The following is a 20972-nucleotide window of genomic DNA, read 5'->3' as shown; positions in this document are numbered from 1 at the left end:
ATTTTACTTTTTCAGATTTCTTCAGGACCCACGGATACCCTGGTGTGTGTGTGTGTGTGTGTGTGTGCGATCGGAAGCGGGGACGTTTGATATATGAAATTTCACAGGATCATAGTCATGGCGTCTGCTCTCGTCTCCAGGGGCTCATAAACGACGACTGAATCATTTTGATCACTAAAATTTCAAAAGAGAGCTTTCCTCAAATTTCCTCTGCAACTAGTAAAAGCGAGGTGACTCAGCGCCGTTCAGACGACCGACCCGCGGGAAGACTAAGTACAAAGATATGTATGAGCATGCATTCTCATGATGGATTGGCAGTGCATCTTACAGTATTTCTTACATTCTCTTGCCTGAATCGGCTCACGACGGGCGCAGTGTGACTGGCCACTTCCACGCCGAACGGCTCATGGGGAAACAAGATCTCAACTTTTAGCTAGAGAGTGGGGAGCGGGTCCATATGAATGCTTGACCTTAATCAAAGTACGCCTCCATAGCGAGAATTAGCAGCCTACCCGCTTCCCCCGAGGCTTTCAAACATACTATCTGCGGTAGGTGTGGGAGTTAAACCTTGTTGGCTGGCTGCGACCAAAGGTTAATAACTTGCTCAGCAGCGATAGCAGGCAATCAGCGGACTTTGCCCCCTCGCTGACATCAAAAGACAAACCAGATTCAACTCGGTGAGAATTAAATGGCAGCCGCATACAGGGAGAGGCCTAGCTGAAACCTGTGCCAAAACCACCGCCGGTAAAAAATCGCCTACATTTGACACGACAGAGCTGTTTTGAAGTGTCTTCCTTCGGGTCTTCATGGAGATTCAAAACTTGTTAGAGGGAATTAAGCCACCTTTTTTTTTTTATCATCAGACACATACGCTTCTACTACAATACCCATAAGCCTCGCCAATCGCACGGAGTACCCTCGCATCCGAACACCCTGCGCAGCTGTTTGAAAGAAATTCAATCTTACGATCTACTGTGAGTCCGATCCGCTCTTCTTTCAAGCGTTCGCTCTTGGGGAAGCAGTAAAAATGCCGCACAATTGGTTCCAGCTCTATAGTATTAAAAAATGCGAGTGTGAGGAAAGAACAGGAAACGGTGCCAAGGTTGAGCTCATCGTTGGCAACGTCGCAAATTCACGAATGTCCTGAGAGAGGCGAAATAGTTCAGCATTTACCTAACCAGCGGCAGAGATGTCAGCCCCGGTGCTTGCTTAGTGTCAGTGGTGAGTGTGTGCTTGAACAAGGCTTACAATGGCTGTATAGATATATGAATATTTATATACATATGTACTCTGTTTATACCGTTCCAAATCGTGTTTACAGCGTTCTTTTTTTCCCATGCGGTGTCCAAAACACTCAGAGCCCAGCGGAATATTCTGTAGATCTAAATATTTCTGTGGATTTTGTTTTATATGACTGACTTCCAGAGGTTCCTTGCAACCATATGCATACTGTATAGAAGAGAGACCTATTTCCTACATTTTTATTTTTGATATATTACTTTTATAGCTTTATGTAGTGTTGGGTTTAATGTGGCCTATGCAAGCAACCCACCAACTTTCTGATTCCGATCTGCCGGCAAACACCCTTACACGTGTACGAGTTCGAAATAACACCACCACTAACTATCTCTATATTTTCGTGTATCAAATAAAATAACCCCATCACACGGCGGCTCCACAAGCCACTTCAATTAGCCACCTGACTCACAGCCCGCAGACAAGAACCAGGAAGAAGCAGCGTGACTAAAATGGAAGGAATCCGCCGGGCCGAAACCCAGAGCCGCATGAGCTACGGGCGGCTCTGGGCCCGGCGTTAAGGTTTCCATCAGAAGGTGTGAGGTGTTGAAAACGAATCCTACATCTAGAGATGAGACAGCATCTCATCCCGGCAAGCCCAAGTCTGAACACGCTCGTCCCGCTGCTGTGTAACGTCTGCAGCAGTGATACACACGCTGTGCAGTGGCGTCACAATTCTCCTATCAACCACACAGACGTTAACATATTTTTAACTCATGATGTTATAATAATGTTGACTAACAATGTCATAACACAGTGATTCTCAACCTTTTTCATATCATGGACCCCTACTTTAGTCCACATTAGAGCCACGGACCCCCATTTGATGAGATTTTGTCTCTTGAACCCAAATCTGACAATATTTTTACTGTTAGATATGATTTTGTCCAGAATTCCATGACTATCTGTACTGTAGGTAGAGAGATAACAGAGAAACTATGATCAAAATAGTAATTCTTCTACATTCTCTAATTGTGTTAACTTTTTGTAAATTAAACAATGGTGAAGTTTAACAACTCATCAATTTGCTGGGGACCCCCTGGAACCCCCTCAAGGACCCCTGGTGGTCCCCGGACCCCACGTTGAGAACCACTGTAATAACACGTACGGGGAAGAAGAAGTATTAACTCAAGTGATCACATTATCAAACAACATAATTATAACATCATCAGCTGTTCATGTAATGATGTGATGTGATTACATTATCCAGCAACTTATTCCATTAACAGGTTTTATTACATTTTTGACCCATTTAGAGGAAACAGTTTTATTACATTTTAAGTTATTACATTATTTGTTAGTTATTACACTATCAGCTGCTACATGCCAAAATTTTGTGGGGCTATTTGTGGGGTAATTATATTGTATTGGATATTGAATGTTGGCAGCTTCATCCAAAAATATTGCTACCGGACTTCAAAAACCCAAACTGTTCAAACCCAAACTGTTCATCTACAGTGTAGTGACTCTAGGCGTAGATGTAGGTATACACATGTGAAATAAAGTCCAGGAACATCAGGCTAGAGGCGGGATGATGTCACGCAGCGCTGGATGGGAACAGCATGTCTGCTTGGCAACACACACCTCATGGGCTGCTCCTCCATTCGCAGTTTACAAGAAGTTACATGTGAAAAATGTCACGGATTATTCCTTTAAAAGACACTCGCAAGCAATCCGAAAAACTGAGCTATCTTGTTGTTTTTTTTTAAAGCCGTTCTGAAGCAAACCACCGCTAAAACAGAATCCACATGCCGTTTCTATGAACCGCGACAGCTCAATCAATATTTGGGAACAGGAATAGCCCTTTCCCCAAGGTAGAAACCACAGAATCCAGGCTTTAATTTGTGATGTTTGGGAGCTTCGCCACAAATGATGAACAGGGGACAGAGTTTGTAGAGTTCACATACTTTTTAGGGCTGACATTAATCTTCAGGACCTCAGTTCATAGTATTTATCATAGTAAGTAGTATCAATCTGGTGTAAGTTATAAGAGGATAGAGTCTTTTTGGGAAAGGAAGGTTAAATTTACAGTCACAATCAGGCACAGGTTATTGCAATATTGCTAGTTATGAAAAAGAGAATACACTCATAAACACAAAGTCTGTAGGTGAGATTTGTCTAATTTTGTCTCATTTCTTGCCTCTTACAGATTTGCTCACATTGACAAATAGAATGGGTAAACTGGGTTTAAATGGGTTTACCCTCCACTGTATCCCTGGTTATATTCTAAGCTTGAGCCTGTCTATTAGTTTTCCATAGTCTAAACAAAATGCTCTACACAACCCACCCACTCATTATTCCATATTTAACATACACACCATCTTGACAACCCAGTCAGCAGATTGTTGCATGATCATTTAGTACATTTAAGCCTCTCTAACTGCTATCTCCGGTCAGTAACCGAGCAGGACTGCTTCCCTATAGGACCACTTTAGGAAATTACCCTACGGCAACCAGGACCATATATATAAGCCACACATATCTGTGAATGAGAAAGAGCACAGGGGGTTTAAATTAGGAAGTGCTCTTTCAGTGCTATGTCGCACCCCAGTCCTGCTCCACCGCCCACCGCTGTCATGAGACCCTGCGGTTTCCTTCCCACTGCAAAGAGAGTCCGTGGGAGTCTGGGACGCCTTCCATCGATCAAGGTGGATGGGGTACGAGCTTTGTTGAGAGCGAGGTACAGGTAATAGCTGCTCTTATCAAAAGCGTAGGCTAGAAACTAGATTTCTGTCGTCTGATCGGTGCGCTTTTGAGAGAATTAGATGGAAATCCGAGGTGTTTCGCGAGAGAAAGATCCTTTTGGGTCTCAAGTGGGCGCAAAATAGGTGACATGAGCCTTTTACTCCGGTTTAAAAGCCTCTTTTATGAGTTTCACATTCGAACAAAGCTGATGTTTAGCAGGAAACATGAGCCTTTTGAAATCTGAAACACCTACAGTTCTATGTGCGACACAATGTGTTGCATGTCGTATATATTTATGTGGGTAGTTAGTATTCAAAGACACAAAAAAGCCCCTTTTTATGCACCGACACACCACTTTTCCAAAGAAAGTTGCATTTGTGAAGATTCGAATAACTCTAATACTACAATAACCGGTGATGTAGTGGTAAATAAAAAGGAAGGTAAACTATGACCTCCAGTCGGTGATCATCATGAGGCAAATATTTTCAGAAAAGCATTCATTCAGCATTTATGCTTTTTCCCCTTCAAAAGACACTATCCTCATATAACTTAGCATCAGTTTGATACTATTTACTATGATGTTTACTGTAAATTTATATCATTAAGATTTATGTCAGCCTAAAAAAGGTGGGAAAGCTGAGTATAGCTGGGTTACACAACACTATAACAAAACTAAATACCATCAAAACATCAAAGCTTACATGCTCATTTACGTGTTGAGTGAGTGAGTTGACCCTTGAAACTGGTTAAAAATATTATTGTGTAAAAAAAAAAAAACACATGGCCTCCAATGAGAGAATAAGCATTTTATCCTCATTTCTTAGAAGCATATTTTTGCAGATAGGTGTTTTTTACTGGACAGTAACAATATTTGTCAAAATGTAAATTGTCCCTCTAAAAAATGCAATAATCCACACTGATGTAATGAATTTCCGGATGATGCAATAACATCCCAGTATTACATGAAGTGATTATTTCTTTATAAAAGAGGTGTAAGATACTGTCTTTTTAAATTATGATGTTATTGACTTAATCATAACAAGTCAAATCATAACAAGTCAATCATTACAAGTCATAAAAATCATCAGCAATGTCAAAGGCATTCATGTGCATGTTATAATATTACACCCCCGTATAATGTAACTATTTTATATATTATCAGAGAAAAATATATTACAATATCAGTCTCAACACATTATTACAATGTCTGGTAATTTATAACATTAACAAGTTTTATTACATTTTTAACCCATTTTGAGGGACATTCTGATTACATTTTGACAAGGTATTACATTATCCAGCAGTTATGATGTCATCAGTTGCTACATGCCTCCATCACCCTCTGTCTGCTATAATGACCTGAGGTTGTTCATGTCTACAATAGGTGTGATATCACAATGACACGTATTGTATGGCTCTAGACACTTCCTCCTTGTGTGTCGCAGTGAGATCACACTCAACTCAATGGAAAATACCTCGCACACACGTCTACCCTACCAAACCACATGTACTACAGCTTAGTCTAATTTAAATCACTAGGCCATACTGTGATCCATCTGTCTGAGACATTAAAGGAATACACCAAATTTTTGGTAGATTGTCATTTACCCATTGTGATGAGAACATATGAACCAAAATCATCCTTGTGTCCCTGGTAGATCCATGCTAACACATGTTGAGTGATAGCAGGCCACTAGCGTTATCTCAAAAGTAAGAAAATGAGAACTTGTAGCAGTTCCAAAAATAAACCTGGCAACATCCGCTTTATTGAGTTAATGATTTTTCATTTTGTGAATCTACAGCTATCAACATTTATGGGATAATGTACAGCAAGCCGGTCATTAAAATAAACAGGGTGAATCAAGACCCCGACACGAAGGAAGACATTATCCTGCTTATTACCCAGCTACTTATGACAGACATTTGTCATTTGACACAAGATTTTGATTTTAATGATTTTATTCCAAAAAATAGTTCAGCAGGACTGTAACCATAGAAACGTCTGTAGCTAGCATCCACAGCTACACTGTAGCAGAACTGTAACCATAGAAACATAAACAAATCCGGTAAGATTGTTGTTCAGCCTCTAATCAGCAATGGAAAGTTTTGCGCTCTCCAAATAAATGAAAATATTGTAAAAAATTCTCCATGTTTCTAAACTTGGTTAGCCAAGTGTTAATCTGTAGTAAACGAAGAGTAATGTGATTTTGATTAGAAATTAACGAAATCTACCGGACTTCTTGAGTGTGTAGTGATGTGATTAGATGTCAAACAGCAGCCTGTTATTAAGAAATGTGTTCACTGGCCAATCAGAATGGAGTATTCAACAAAGCTGTGGAATAAAGCCTAATGAAAACAATTTGTATTACTATTACTACTTACTTTGGATAATGCTCATGGCCTCCTATCATTCAACATAGTATATGCTTAAGTGTTAGTATGGAGCATCAGAGCCTGAACGTTTTACTGGGGACACATGGAGGATTTTGGTGGCTAAGTTGATCAAAGGGACAATCTACCAAAATGTGAAGTATTCCTTTAAGTGTGTTATGACAGAGAGCCACTGCTGTAAGACTAATCTACCTACCTCATCACATACAACCAGATATAACAACTTCCAACAGCCAATCTTCATCACTCTCTTGTTTGCTGTGTAGACTTTACAATCAGTATGATCCTTAACATGGACCAGGGTTTATTATCCCCAAACCATAAGTTTTCAGAACTCTAGATAGACTTCCTCAATCAGCAGAGACAATAAAATCACAGGATACTATAAAATGTTGTTATGGTTATGATGTAGTTCTGAGGGTTTGGAGCAAACACTCATATACTAAACAGCAGAAGTCTTTCATACTGTTACCAGGCTGTGGAATGGAAATCTGTCAAAGTAAGCCAGACCAACCTAAACTTGTCCAGAGTGTACGTGACATGACAGCTGACTCACTGACTGTTTGATCACATCAATCTACACTTCAACTGAATTGTATCTAAACCACAGGAGAACATCCTCATTGCTTCATTGTGAAAGTGAAAATAAAGCTACATAATATGGGAAGGCTTGGGTTTGAGCCTTATGGTTAACATAATGGTGTATTATTACTTCATAACTAGGTAGTGAAAATAAACTGTTAAAAGCCTACATCCAGTACATAAAAAGGAGGGTAAACTCTTGACTTTCAGTTGGTGATTATCAAAAGGCAAACCACCACCAACAGGAGTAAAAATGTTCAGAAAAAACATAAATTTATGCTTTCCCCCCTTACAAGACCATATCCACATATAGCTTACATTAGTTTGACGCAACTTGCTTTGATGTATACTCCGAATTGACCGCTTAAAGATTTATGTCAGCCGTTAAAATGGTGGTTAAACTCTATTCCACAAGTAAAAACGGAGTGTAAACTGAGATTTAGGTTGACCCTCTTCACGTTTATAACCTTCAATATCGGTTTATAGGAGTTAAATGGAGTTTGCGCGACATTTGCAGACACATTTTCTCTATTCCGTGACATTTTGTTAAGTCTGTATCGAAGGCAAACAGCCGACTGTCAGGCCGATTCATATGAAGACAGTCTAAAGTGTCGTTTTACTATTTCGGCGTATTGTCGCGTAACATTTGTACATGGTGTTACTTCGTGTTAAGAGACACATGGGCAAAACTTTAACTTAGGCCCCGTTAACCAGATGCTGCTGCCGCTGCTGACTTGGTCTTTAACTAGCGAGAAATTTCGGAAACTCACCGTTAGAGAATTTTGCCGAACAAAAAACACCGTTTCGCCGTCCGGGCTGGTTTAAAGACACGGTCGGCTTGGTTTCACGATGAAAAAGCGGTAAAAGGGAGAAGCTAGGAGCAGTAAAGTTGTGGAAGAAAGAGGCTGACTGCTTGGTAAAGTCCTGCCATAAGAGATGAGGTCACTGCGATAAAAATAAAAGGATGCCGTCATTGAAGCTCCAGTCAAATGAACTCAACAGGCTTCTTAAAGGCACACGCAGCCTTCCCGCACCGGCCTGCAGTCCAATACAAACTCTCCGCTGGTTTGACGAATAAAAAAGAAATGTCATAAACTGTCATGTCTACTTACGTATAATCGCACATGTTGTTCTGAAGGCCTGGTTATTAGGTAGAGTACAAGCTCCGGGCGGAGGACACACTGCTAACTAACCGACCTCAGGCCTCTTCTATACTTCCTATCCAGGTTTATGTGACCCAAAATTTGCATATTTTGGGTCACATCGTTTTTTCATCACAAAGAAAAAACTTGTACGGAAGAGGATTAGGGCCACGTGTGAAAAATGTATTTGCGTTATGAGTTTAAAGTCAGAATTATGACTTTAAAGTCAGAACTCAAATACATTTTTCACAGGTGGCCCTAATTCTCTTCCATACTATTGAATCTTTTATGAACTTCTTGATTGTTTTTTTCATTCATAAATGCAAATGTTTGAACATATCAACATTTTTTTACTTGAACTAAATCGATGGAATATTTTTGTATTGTTTTCATTTCTAATTATTCCTATTTTTTATTTATTTTATTTCTATTTTGTTTTTTATTTCTTATTATATCATCTACCTCTATTCTATTTTCATTTTCCCTGTTGACTTCCATTACTATTTATTTGCTGCTACAACAACCTAAGTTTCATATTATGTTGCAATGCATGCTGGGAAAGACTGACATAGCACCTTTAACATTAAAGATGGTGGAGTGGAGTTGAGGATTGAATCATATTTGTATCTATATATACAGTATATAGTGGGATTCAAATAATAAGTTGTGCTTGGGTCTAATTCACACAGCATACATGGAAACATGTGCTACACCAGTGGTTCTCAACGTGGGGTCCGGGGACCACCAGGGGTCCTTGAGGGGGTTCCAGGCGGTCCCCAGCAAATTGATGAATTGTTAAACTTCACCATTATTTCATTTAAGTTAACACAATTAGGCAATGTAGAAGAATGACTATTTTGATCATAGTTTCTCTGTTATCTCTCTACCTACAATACAGATAGTCATGGAGTTCTGGACAAAATCATATCTGACAATAAAAATATTCTCAGATTTGGGTAGAGAGACACTATATTAGGGTCCTTGATATGTAAAAGGTTGAGAATCTCTGTGCTACACAAATCCTTTTGTCATATTCTGTCATTCTGCTATGTTTGATTTGAAATCACAACTTATACATTATAATAAAAAGGAAAACACATTACAGGAACTTTTTGTGCAAAAGAGTGTTCTGTATCTGAAATCAGCATGCACTTTACTATATCCTGGTATGATTGCAGTCGGCACCTTTTTTCCTCTATTGAACTTTTGATTGCAGCTATTCGGTGATTCACCCTGAGCAAATATTGGTCGGTCTCATTAATCATTAAGTTAATAATTAATCATGAAGTTCCTGGTGGATGGGTTTTTAGAATCAGCTGACTCTCATGCAGCTTTTTGAGGGGCAACATGTCACTTCCCTGTAGTGAGCATGCGATACGAGGGCAAGCAGGTTGAGAACAATGGACGTGACAAGAGCAGAAGAAAACAGAAAGGTTTTTCATACTGGAGCAATTAGCATGCATGGTTAACCCAGACTGCTGAATCTGAATGAAACGATCAAAGCCCGGAGAGCGGCTGCCGGGCTGGAAGACACCAGTGGGACTGCTGCGAACTCCAAACTTGCAGCTCTCCCTTGCGTATTATCAACTGTAATGGTGTCTGTAATCAAATGTCCTCATATTCCATAAATTAACATAATCATTTGGCAAGATGTGGAATCATTTATGCATGTCATGTCATATTCAGTGTCCCGGGAAAAGTGTTGCTTTTGGGACTTCCTGCCGAATCACATGACCTTGTCCTCGAGGACCGCAAAAGCCAGAGGAATGCAACAAAAATCATATTTTTATCCTGAAAGCAACAGATTCTGTGATGGAGGCAAACTGAGTACAAAACCATGTATTCTACATAAAAATTCATGAAAGAACTCCCTACTGATTGTTATGTTTGTTACTGGTGGAAATGGAAAACACAGTGGCAGAACTTAAAGTCACATTGAAATAAAAAAAAAAAAAAAAGCTCATTCTATCATACTGTACACCTATTTGATTCATTATTTATGCCCCCAAAAAAAAGACAAACTTAATTTTCTTGTATTTCTATAACAAAATCTCAGTGCTTTTATGTCCTTGGAAATGGAAAATCTTTAGTGGTGACATCACTGTGTACCAAAAAATTCCAACCAATAAAACATCACCGATTTTTGAACAGTCCCGCCCCTCTGCCACACCCATCCAACAAAACTGCCTTTCTCTCCCTAACTGATCTCCCATAGTGTTACGCTTTTAAACGATGCCTCCCCGCGTTATGTTCAACCCCAACATCCTGTTTCAACAGGAAATACATCACATCAAGGAAGCGAGATGCTCTCAAAATGCCGTTTCATTGCGACTTTAACTTTTAACATTTACAGGTTCTATTGTCTCGTGTCTGGAGGTGCCAATAAAGCCTTTGCTAAATCAATGAAAATGTTGCCCACACAAGATCTCGCCCCAGCCATTGTGGTAGTGAATGCTGTCTGAGTGATAATAGAAGCATCCAGAGCATCAATGAGCCACCTAGCACTGTATTGTGACTCTCATCGGGGGAGCTAGATATTCCATAGATGCCACATCAGCTGCCCACAGTTTCCCCACCGCTGCCGCCCCTGATCTGAAACAACAATGGCGGGTTTTTATTCGCCTGCCAGTTGTTTGTGGTCCACATAATACCCACGCTCATCCGTTCGGCTCTGCGTGACCTTTCATATTTCTGTGTACACACGCGACGGTCGCGATCGCTGACAATTTTTTTTTCTCCCAAACCTCAATGACTCGGCAGCGTGCCTGAAATATTTGTCGTCCCGTACTTTTGCTAAAATGAAGATAATGTTTCTAGGAAAGTGCTATGGCAGGTGGCAGGTCACATGAAATAATGATACAATGAAGCCTTTGTGAAAGCTACTATGTCTCACAGTGAGAATAGTCTGCTTAATGGTGTTGTTCAACCAAATACGGTTCACTTATTGAATGAATTTGAACAGTAACAATGCAGGAACCTGATGAGTGGACACTGTGGAGTCCTGAATTGAACTTAGACACTAAAAAATGCCAGACTGGATTTTTTTTTTTTTTTTTTTTTTTTTAAATAAATGTAACAACTATAAAACAAATATTTATTTTTGACAGTGTCTTGATTAAAAAGCCTTTGCCAAATAGGCCTATATATAACAATATCACAAATAACTGTCTCCTTTAATATACAAATGCAATTCCAGCTTGATGCAACCATTGTTTGTGAATATCTGTAGGCCAACTATTTTCAATATGACCAAAACGTGAAGTGCTATCCAGATTGTATACATGATAGAAGCTATAAAAATGGGCAAGACTTAAGAGACTTAGATAAAAAGGTGTTGATAAAAAGGTGTTGGTAGGTTAGTTCTCCTAATATGATGTTGACACCAATTAAAAACACCAAGTCCCAGAATTCATAGGGATCGTTCCTGGCCGCGCGGCGTCATTTACCAGATTTCACAATGTATGGATAAACCTATCACGCTATATCCTGTCCTATCATTTCACTTAACAGTTTGGGCTGGCTGGGTAGTATCGCGAGCTCAGCGGACGAGACGAATTGGCGTGCGTCAACAGGAAACACGACATGATGTAAACACTGGACAGAAACACAACAACGGATTATCTAGCTATGAAACTCGTCTTTAGGACAATGTGATGCATGTTAAGAAACACACGGGTTGACTTGAGGTTTCTTTATATCAACACTTTGGTCCGCAGTAACCCTTTCTCTTTGTGCTGTTGGCTAACCTTAGCTAACGTTAACCAACAAAACGTCAGGATTGACCAAAATGGATGACAACAAGGTAAGAAGGCGAGCCGCTGCTCTGAAGCTACATTTTTGTTTTGTTCTACACTCCGAACAGTCTCATTTGAGGACGGAAAGCTTTGTGGTAAAGCTAATAACTTCCCTAACGTTGCCTTGCTAACCTAGTTTTGGTAGAATATATTACTGATTGACGGAGCCTTATCAGTTGTAGAGTACCCGGGCCTGTAACTAGGCCAGATATACTGTATGTTCATGATTGCTAATCGGACCATGAACTGAATTCGTTACTTAACAATAACTTAGGTCTAAATCAAACCAGAGATCCGCTACGTTATTACCTTCAGAGGGTGTGAATTTGTATACAAATGCTTTGGGATGTTAACCTCATGTATTCATACGCTGAGTACTGTGGGAAATGGCATGTTAATACTTATGTTATTTCTTTTTTTTAACGTGTGTTTATTGGTATTTTAGTTAACAAACAAACAGTAAGCAGTGTATACAAGTTATATAAAATATTACAAAAACAGTACAGAATTTGCATACACAGACACACATAAAAAAAGACACGTACAGAACATATACAGTATACAGTATAAATATCAATCAAGGTACCAAGCTGCTTTACATGGTGATTATTGACATCTTACATTAGGTATAACCTAGTTATTGTAGCAAAGAGTTAGAGGATGTTTATTGCCTAGTCTCTACATAATCAATGAAGGGTTGCCAGGTCTTATGGAACATCTCAATGGAATCTCATAAAGTGAATCAGAGTTTTTCCAGTTTAAGGTGTTGCATAACCCTTATTTCTAAGACAGTTAAATTATACTTGTAAACAAAACAACCGTCTTTCAAAACCCAGAACCAAGACTCTGTCATCAGGATGAGTCACTCTGCTCAAAGTGAATTGGAGGCTGACTAGGTTAGGCAGACAGGATACATTCAATGCATTTCATATTATCAATAATAGGGACGTGTAGGTTGACCCTCATGCTTGGGGAAACAATGGGATACATTGCTGCCTTTTTAAATGAAGAATTAAATTACAAAAAACATTATTGAACAATTAAATTAATAAATAAAATGTACAAAAATAAGATGTCATTGCAGTTTTTCCCGGAGTTTTATGCAGTTGTAGTCAGTGAGGAGCCAGAGGTGGATGATACTAACTGGTCAATATCTGATACTGTATTTAATAAAAGGCCAGTATTGTCAATATCGACAAGCCTCTATATCGGCCGAACCCTAATGAGTAATTTATGGACCTATTTTGTTGACAGATGGTGGGCGGCAAAGTGAAAAAACCCGGTAAGCGAGGCCGCAAACCTGCAAAGATCGATCTGAAGGCCAAGCTGGAACGGAGCAGACAAAGCGCGCGGGAATGCAGAGCCAGAAAGAAGCTGCGGTACCAGTACCTGGAGGAGCTGGTTTCCAGTAAGGAGAGAGCCATCTGTGCTCTGCGGGAGGAGCTGGAGATGGTAACTAGTTCCTCAGCCATTACCTTCCCAGCCAGACAGATAGAAGCTGATATTGACTGAACTTTAGTGCTTTGGTTAATCAGCAAATGTTGTAGTCAGTGTCTGAAATTAACATATTATCTCACCTAAATATACATTTTTCATAGATATACTGTATGTCACCCTACCCGTTTTCAATGCTACTTTGTGTCTAGAATCAGGTAATTTCACTTATACAGTGGATCAAGTTTGTCATTCATTATGAAGTGACTCACCACATGGGAGTAACGTGAATGTTAAATTAGTTAACCATCCAGGAAGTTTAGATGCTACTGCTTTGAATAAGAGGCAGCCAATCGGGAGCCATGGCTGATACAGAGCTATTGTTTTGCTTTGCTTTGATTGGCTCACAGTTTGAGAGAGTGTGCAGTTGTCAGCAGGGACAAAGTTTTAGAACAGGCAGACCAAAGACTGTATAACCAAGGGAGCGTATCTATGTTCCCAGGGTCCTATGTTCCCAGGGTCCTAAGTTCCCAGGGTCCTATGTTCCCAGGGTCCTAAGTTCCCAGGGTCCTAAGTTCCCAAGGTCCTATGTTCCCAGGGTCCTATGTTCCCCAGTTCAACTATTGTGTTCGGGTCAAATTTGACCCGTTTCAAGTTAAAATATTTCATTAATATTATCCAGTTTTTTTTTTATTGGAAAAAGGCTTCAAAACAGCTATATAAACACAACAAAACCAATGGTTATCATTTTATTTGATTTTGAAGGTCTCTAACCCTAACCCTAACCCTGACCCTAGAACTGGGGAACATAGGACCCTGGGAACATAGGACCCTTTGTCATGTTGCTATTATGTGCCATATAAATCTGGGGAACATGGGACCCTGGGAACATAAGACCCTGGGAACATAGGAATAACTCCATAACGGGAAGTGTTCAAATGTTATCATCTCAAAAAAAAAAAATGTAGTGGCATTTGGTGCTGGTGATTTCAGCCCCCCGGTTGCAGTGCTTACGCATATTCTCCTCACAAACCCGTGTTGTTCTTTCCCCCGCCAGTACAAACAGTGGTGCTCAGCCATGGACCAGGGGAAGATCCCGTCAGAAATCAAGGCCCTCCTCACAGGCGACGAGCAGAAAATGCCCCAAGGCAGCAGCACCAAGGCATCCAAGAACGGGAAAAACAACATAACCAGCAATGGCCAAGGCTAAGTCGGCCCGAAGAGCTCTCCAGGCCCTCAGTAACGGAAAAACCTCCACCCTGAAGGAGGCCAAAGACTGACGACAAGAAGAAGGCTTTAGAGCAGAACTGTCGGGGTGTCCGTCATCTTCAGTCCATACGATCTTCATCTGGTTTAGAAAAAAAAAAAAGGTTTTGTTTGAAGTGACTCACAGGAACATGCACGTCGTTACAGTAAAGAACGCAAGAGGCTCATGATTATTCCTTATTTACATATTGCCTAAATTTACTAGTTATTCAGATGCAACCTAGATATGTACACATCTTTCTTTATCTAAACTTAGATTTGATTGTCGTTTCACCAATATAGAATGAAGCTGTATTTATGTCAGGAACCCAACTCCTAAATAACCCCTAAAATTCTTCATTTTGACGTTTTTATGTCAAACAGGAAATCAAGTATGTTGTTATACATGCGAGTGGGTTTAGTTTGCTCAGGCGTCTAATCAAGAAGCCATTCTCTCTCACTCTGCTCCTGCCCTTATCAGTTTATTTATACAACATTTTAGATGATTATAGATGAGAAAATGCCCAAAGGGACGTAGTTTACGAATACGATTCTTTTTTAAATGAATGAATTATGCCTAGAAGTGCTTGCCAAACAAAAGATGGCCCTCCTGGTGTAGCATTAAAATGAAGCAAAGAGGTCGGGGCATGCAAGGCCAAGATTGCCTAAGTGCTGGATATACAGTATATCCAAACATGCATCAGGAATCAAAATGTACAGTAATGTTGATATGTCGATTGGATATATGTTGGATATATTTTTGTATTTGTATTTTATATCGGCTCAGAGAAAGCACTTTGTGGATTACTGTGTTCATGAATGTATTGTCTAGATCGGATCTGTTGGTTTAGCAGAGCAAGTTGTGCTTTCACTTTATTTTGTTCATGCAATAGCTTCTGCTTTTTGTGAACGCAATTATTACAGAGTTATGAATTATACAGTTGCATAAACTGCAAGACTGTTTTACAAAATTCCTTCCTTGACCAAGAAAGTCCTTTGTACCCAGTTGATATGATTCAGTCATCTGGTGGCTCACAGCCTTCTCATTATTTTGTATTTAGATCAGCAAAATTAATGTTATTGTATTACTTTTATGTAAGTAGAGTGTCTACCGTTTACTAGCCTGGGATTTTTTGTTAATGCGCTGGAGTTACCAGTCGAATCCACCGTTAAAAAAGATCTTCCGCTCACTTAGATCCCAGCTAAGCTTCCGGAAATTGAATGGATCATAGCAGGGGCGAACGTAGTGATTTGGGGGCCCTAGGAAAGGCAAGCACGGGGCCCCCTGAATCCCAACCGTCACCCTTTTCAGTCCGTCTTTTAATGAGAATCTTGTCTTTTGTGGGACCCTGGCTGCCCTATGCCTAATGGTAAAACTAAAACCACCTCTGGATCTAAGAGCGCGGAAGATCTCTTTCACTGGGGATTACTCATTTATATACAATCAACAGAATTGTCTGTGTTCCCGGGATACAAATTGAGCTAATCTTCAGCCCCATCAAAATATTTGCACCTTGTTAAATTGGGCAGAAGTAATAGGTCAACTTAACTGATTCTGGGTCTAGGTGTGCATCATGATGTTTGTCCGAATTCCACTTTTCTGTTTCACGCAGTCATAAGTAAAGTAACTGAGAGTGTAATGCAGGTAGATCAGGGGTTTGGTTTCTTTCTGTGGCACTTACTTTGCAGCAATCCCTCTACTTCTGTAACCCTGCTCTGTACGCACAACGAATAAAGAATTTAGAATTTATTTAAATGAAAGAAAGAATAGAAAAAAAAAGACCCTTGAGATGATTGGGTTGAGAAGCTGTTATCTAAACTCAAGGCTTTAAAAAGTCTTAAGTACAGTTCAATATAGGATTTTAAATCTTAAAATCAATTTTAGGAGGTTTCTCTGTGCGCTGTTTTTCCAGTGAGAAATCAGTCCAGTCAGACCTATATTCTCATAGACCCCCAGTTTTCATTTTTGCAAAATTTTAGTTTTATATTTCATTGTAACTGGCATTAAAAGGTCTTGAAGAGTCTTAAATTTAATTCGATGAAACTTGCAAACAACAATATTAATTATGGCTGTCTTAAGAGCCCCTAGGTTTCACGCACCAGAACACAAATGGAAATCAACGAATGGGAAGTATTGGGTATTTTCTAACTCCATATTCATGTAAATTTGTCTCTGCTTCCTTTAAAGACAAAGCATGTAAGAGCAACAATGGTGATATAATAAAACAGACATGTACGCTGCATTCAAGCCATTTGTGTCTTTGCTTTTTGGTCATCTTACTAAGCATATTTCAAATAATCTTTTTCTCATAGCATGTTCTCTGGCTATAGTTTAAAACATTAGACCCACATATGGATAGTATATGCATCATATATTTTAATTGAATTTATTTTCACTTCTGTATAAAGCATGGACCTTGAAATCACAGTAGTTGACAGTATACAGAAATTAGGCATTTCACAAGTGTATCATTACACAATGTTAGATATCTTTTTACAAGCGGGTATAGCATTATAAAAGGTGAGAAAATGAGGGAATGGCAGTGTCCTCTTCAGGCAGATGGATCTGGCATAGACATCACAAGTGTGCAGATCTCAGCTCTCTCACTCTGTAATATGTGACTTATACAGGCTTTAGCCCTCGCTCAGTCGGGAATCACAAGAATAAAACAGAATACAAGTGAACATAACGTTTATGGGCGACAAATGTTACAAATGAATTCCCTTTGTCTTTTCCATATCGCCACATCTCTGGTGGCAACATTTGGAAAAGGGTAGGCTACTGAACACAGACTGCACTACCTGAGAAATCCCTTAAACTGCAATATACACATTAAATCTACATGTACTGTATTTGAGATTCGGCTGGTGATCCAACATGTAGAGGCTTTACAGTTGTGTCACAAATCTCCCAGCAACCACGTCTGGTGCCATCATGGAGGTCCACTGGAGAATTAGCTGTACCCAAACACTGTCTGAATGTATATATAAAAGAGACACACCTGAAAAAGACTGTTGTGGTGTGGATGTAGGCCAATTCAGTAATGTTAGAAGTAAAACTTAATAGTTTGATATGGTACATTCCAAATTTAGGTCACTGTGACAGAGTAAACTGTTTTGTCCTTAGCCCTAGATCAGATGTGTTTAGCTGACCAGATACTGTGGTTAGCTAGCTAATGATCAGTTCAAAAACTGCTCAGAAATGAACCACATCTATGGAATGATGTTGAGTTGTCAGTTTCAAGAGCAAAGAACTGTGGACCTCCAATATGGCTGCCAGAGAGTGCGTTACATCACCAGAAAGCCCTCTATACAAATTAAACACTTATTCTGTTGGGGGCTTGGCTCTAAGTTACAACTGAATATACAGAGCTAATATGTTAGCACCCCAGCTAACTCACCCGACATTGATACTGTGCTGTTGAATAGTTTTTTAACAAAGTATCTGATTAATTCATCTTTGTATGTTCACAGTTTCAAAACCTGGCTCGCTTACACAAAAGTGTTAGGAGGATTAGCGTTGATGGGCCAGGCTAGCTTCTTTTCCTTTGCCTCGCGGTCAAAGGTGTCATAAACAGAGTCCTTAGTGAGGGTCTTTGCTGGCACCGGGATGTCCACCACCCCGACATAGTTCTTTTTGGCCATGCGAGAGCTTGCTGTGATGGTGTAAGCGTTACTGCGGTAGCATTTCATGGACGACATGCAGAAGGTCTCCCTCATGCCCCTTCTGAAGTTTGCATTGTAGACAGAGTACAGGGTGGGTTTGGATGCTGTGGAGCTGAAGGAGATCCAGGCAATGGCTGTAAAGAACAGCGCCCCTTGCCTGCTCAGGCCATTAGACTCCCTTGGGTGCCACAGCTGGGCCACATAGAAGGGTGTCCAGGTGAGGAGGAACACAGAATTGAGCATGAGGAACATCTTGATGGTCTTGACTTTAGTCCTTGGGACGATGTTCATTGTCCGGCGCACCGTGTGGCCATCAGCGCTGATCCTCCAGATGTAGCGGACCACCCGCTGGTAGAAGGACACTATCAGCGCTGCTGGGGTCACAAAGCCGAAGAGGAGGTGAGCCACAGCATAGGCTATACTGCCCCAGCTGTCCGGGAGGAAAAAGTCACAATGACCAGCGCTGCCGTCTGTGGATGTAGAGCCGTAGAAGAAGAGGCAGGGTGAGACGAAGGCTGCATCGAACAGCCAGGAGGCCAGGATCATCTTCTTGGCTTTCTCCCTGGAGACCTTGAAGCTGAGGGGATAGACTATTGTATAGAAGCGGTCTACACAGATGGAGAGCAGGACATAGATCTGCACACCGGGGCAAAGGTGCTGCAGATAGCGCACGGCCTTACAGGCAGCGGCGCTCAGAGGCCATCGGCCGGAGATGACCTGCAGAAGGACGAAGGGGGCGCAGCCCAGGCTCAGCAGCAGGTCTGCGCAGGCCATGGACACCACAAAGTAGTTGGTGGTGGACTGAGTCCGCCGGCTCCGGTGGATGACCAGGCAGACGAGGGCATTGCCGAGGATGGAGACCAGCCAGAGAAATCCGAACACCAAGCCCAGGACGGCTACCTCACCTGGAGTCAGCTCGTAAGGGACTGAGGTCCTGTTCTGCTGGCTGCCGGACGAGCCATCTTGGTCGCAGAGGGGAGTTGTGGGTAAGGTTGCCAGGACAGTCGAGTTTTCCCTCTCGGAGAAGTTAAAGGACATGTGATACGCGAAAGATGGGGAGTAAAGGGAGGGATTGACACCGACTGTATCCGTTGACTGGGCATACACCATGGCTATACTGCCACAGAGAGGAGCTGTGGAGACAGAAACAGATAAATGCATATTTGTCATTAATAAGATCATTGTTGTAAGGTTTTATTTTGTAAGAGGTTGTAAGGTTGCTGACACTAAACCCCCCTACAGCAATCCTCTCTGTGTGGTGAAATATTTGATTCCTTGAAATTGTAACTTTCAGAACTGTGATTCTCTGTCTTTTCTAGATAGATAGATAGATAGATAGATAGATAGATAGATAGATAGATGGATAGATGGATAGATGGATAAATAGATAGAATATCTTCTAAAAAACAGATATGGTCATGAAGTTATACTGGTATTAGAGAGCTCTGTTATCTGCACATATCTGTGTAACTGCATAATGTTGTTCTAACAAAGACCAAGATGTCTCTGTTCCCATGAGAAACACACATTGGCTGTAATATCTGCTGGTTACATAACCTCAAAGTAATGTAATTGCTGAAAGGACCCTGGTGAGGATGCCTGCCCTTGGGCCATGATGGTCTCTGATTCAATACAATGGTGATGAGGTCAAGCTGAAGCCCCATCTGACCTGGGTTTCAAACGTGTTAGTGGCAGCCTGCACTCAGAATGACTAGCACATTGTACCAGGGTTATTACCTCCGCCAAGGAGGTTATGTTTTCGGTGCCGTTTGTATGTTTGTTTGTCTGTTAGCAGGATTACGGAAAAACTACTGGCCCAATTTTCATGAAACTTCATGGAAGGGTGTAGCATGGGCAAAGGAAGAACCCATTAAATTTTTAGAGCGGATCTGAGCACAAACCTTGGCGGAGGTCTGCGCTCTCCGAGTGCCCTTCTAGTTATTTATGAGATCTTAAGGAATACACCAATATTCAGCTTAATCCCTGTTAAGTGATGAGAACATAGACACCAAACACTTTACCATAGGCCTACACTATGTTGAGTGATAGTAGCTCCATGCTAATACTTTAGCGTACACTATGTTGAGTGGTAGTAGACTCCATGCTAACACTTATGAGATTATCTCTACATGTCTGTGGGTTAGAGCAGAGCTTTTATGGAGATATTAACAGGGGATGACAGGATTGTCTACTAATTAAGAATCCTAACATTGTTGATTGAGCCACCAAAACGCCTTAGCTGTCAGGGACTTGAAATAACGGGAGCGTATCAATGTTCCCAGGATCCTATGTTCCCAAGGTCCTATGTTCCTCAGATTTATATAGCACATAATGGGAACATGACAAAGGGTCCTATGTTCCCAGGGTCATATGTTCCCAAGATCTACATATGTGCTCTCCCAGGGTCCTATGTTGCCAGGGTCCTATGTTTAACCCCAACCCTAACCCTAAACCCTAACCCTAACCCTAACTAACCATATTAAGCGAATACAGAGCTGGGGAACATCTTTTTCAGGTTCCCATTATGTGCTATATAGAGCTAGGGAACATAGGACCCTGGGAACATAGGACCCTTTGTCATGTTCCCATTATGTGCCATATAAATCTGGGGAACATAGGACCCTGGGAACATAGGAATGACTCCGAAATAACACAGGGAAATGTCTAATGAAGTCATACTTGCACACTTGAGAAATCACTTCTGGGGAAAACGTGGATTGCGCTCACCATCTTCATG

At 40.8% G+C, this 20972-nt stretch overlaps 2 protein-coding genes across 3 annotated transcripts; one reads left to right on the top strand and one right to left on the bottom strand.

Moving 5' to 3' along the window:
• Nucleotides 1-11663: 11663 nt before the first annotated feature.
• On the top strand, nt 11664-16817 carry crebl2 (cAMP responsive element binding protein-like 2). Of its 2 annotated transcripts, none has more exons than XM_071546514.1 (3): nt 11664-11898; nt 13145-13342; nt 14382-16817. In XM_071546514.1, the coding sequence occupies exons 1-3, from the start codon at nt 11884-11886 to the stop codon at nt 14532-14534; spliced, it is 366 nt and encodes a 121-aa protein (XP_071402615.1). In that variant the 5' UTR covers nt 11664-11883; the 3' UTR covers nt 14535-16817. The 2 variants fall into 2 exon arrangements, with proteins under 2 accessions (XP_071402615.1, XP_071402616.1); XM_071546515.1 differs by having other exon boundaries at nt 11897-11985.
• Nucleotides 16818-18061: 1244 nt separating this feature from the next.
• On the bottom strand, nt 18062-19345 carry gpr19 (G protein-coupled receptor 19). The gene has a single exon (XM_071546517.1). It carries the CDS (start codon nt 19343-19345, stop codon nt 18062-18064), a length of 1284 nt encoding a protein of 427 aa, XP_071402618.1.
• Nucleotides 19346-20972: the final 1627 nt, after the last annotated feature.

This window comes from Centroberyx affinis, unplaced genomic scaffold (assembly GCF_046629955.1).
Source record: "Centroberyx affinis isolate AG114_WGS23_722 - 3 ecotype Tasmania unplaced genomic scaffold, CSIRO-AGI_Caff_v1 ptg005299l_1, whole genome shotgun sequence".
Lineage (NCBI taxonomy): Eukaryota > Metazoa > Chordata > Actinopteri > Beryciformes > Berycidae > Centroberyx > Centroberyx affinis.
This window is presented reverse-complemented; position numbering and strand designations above follow the sequence as displayed.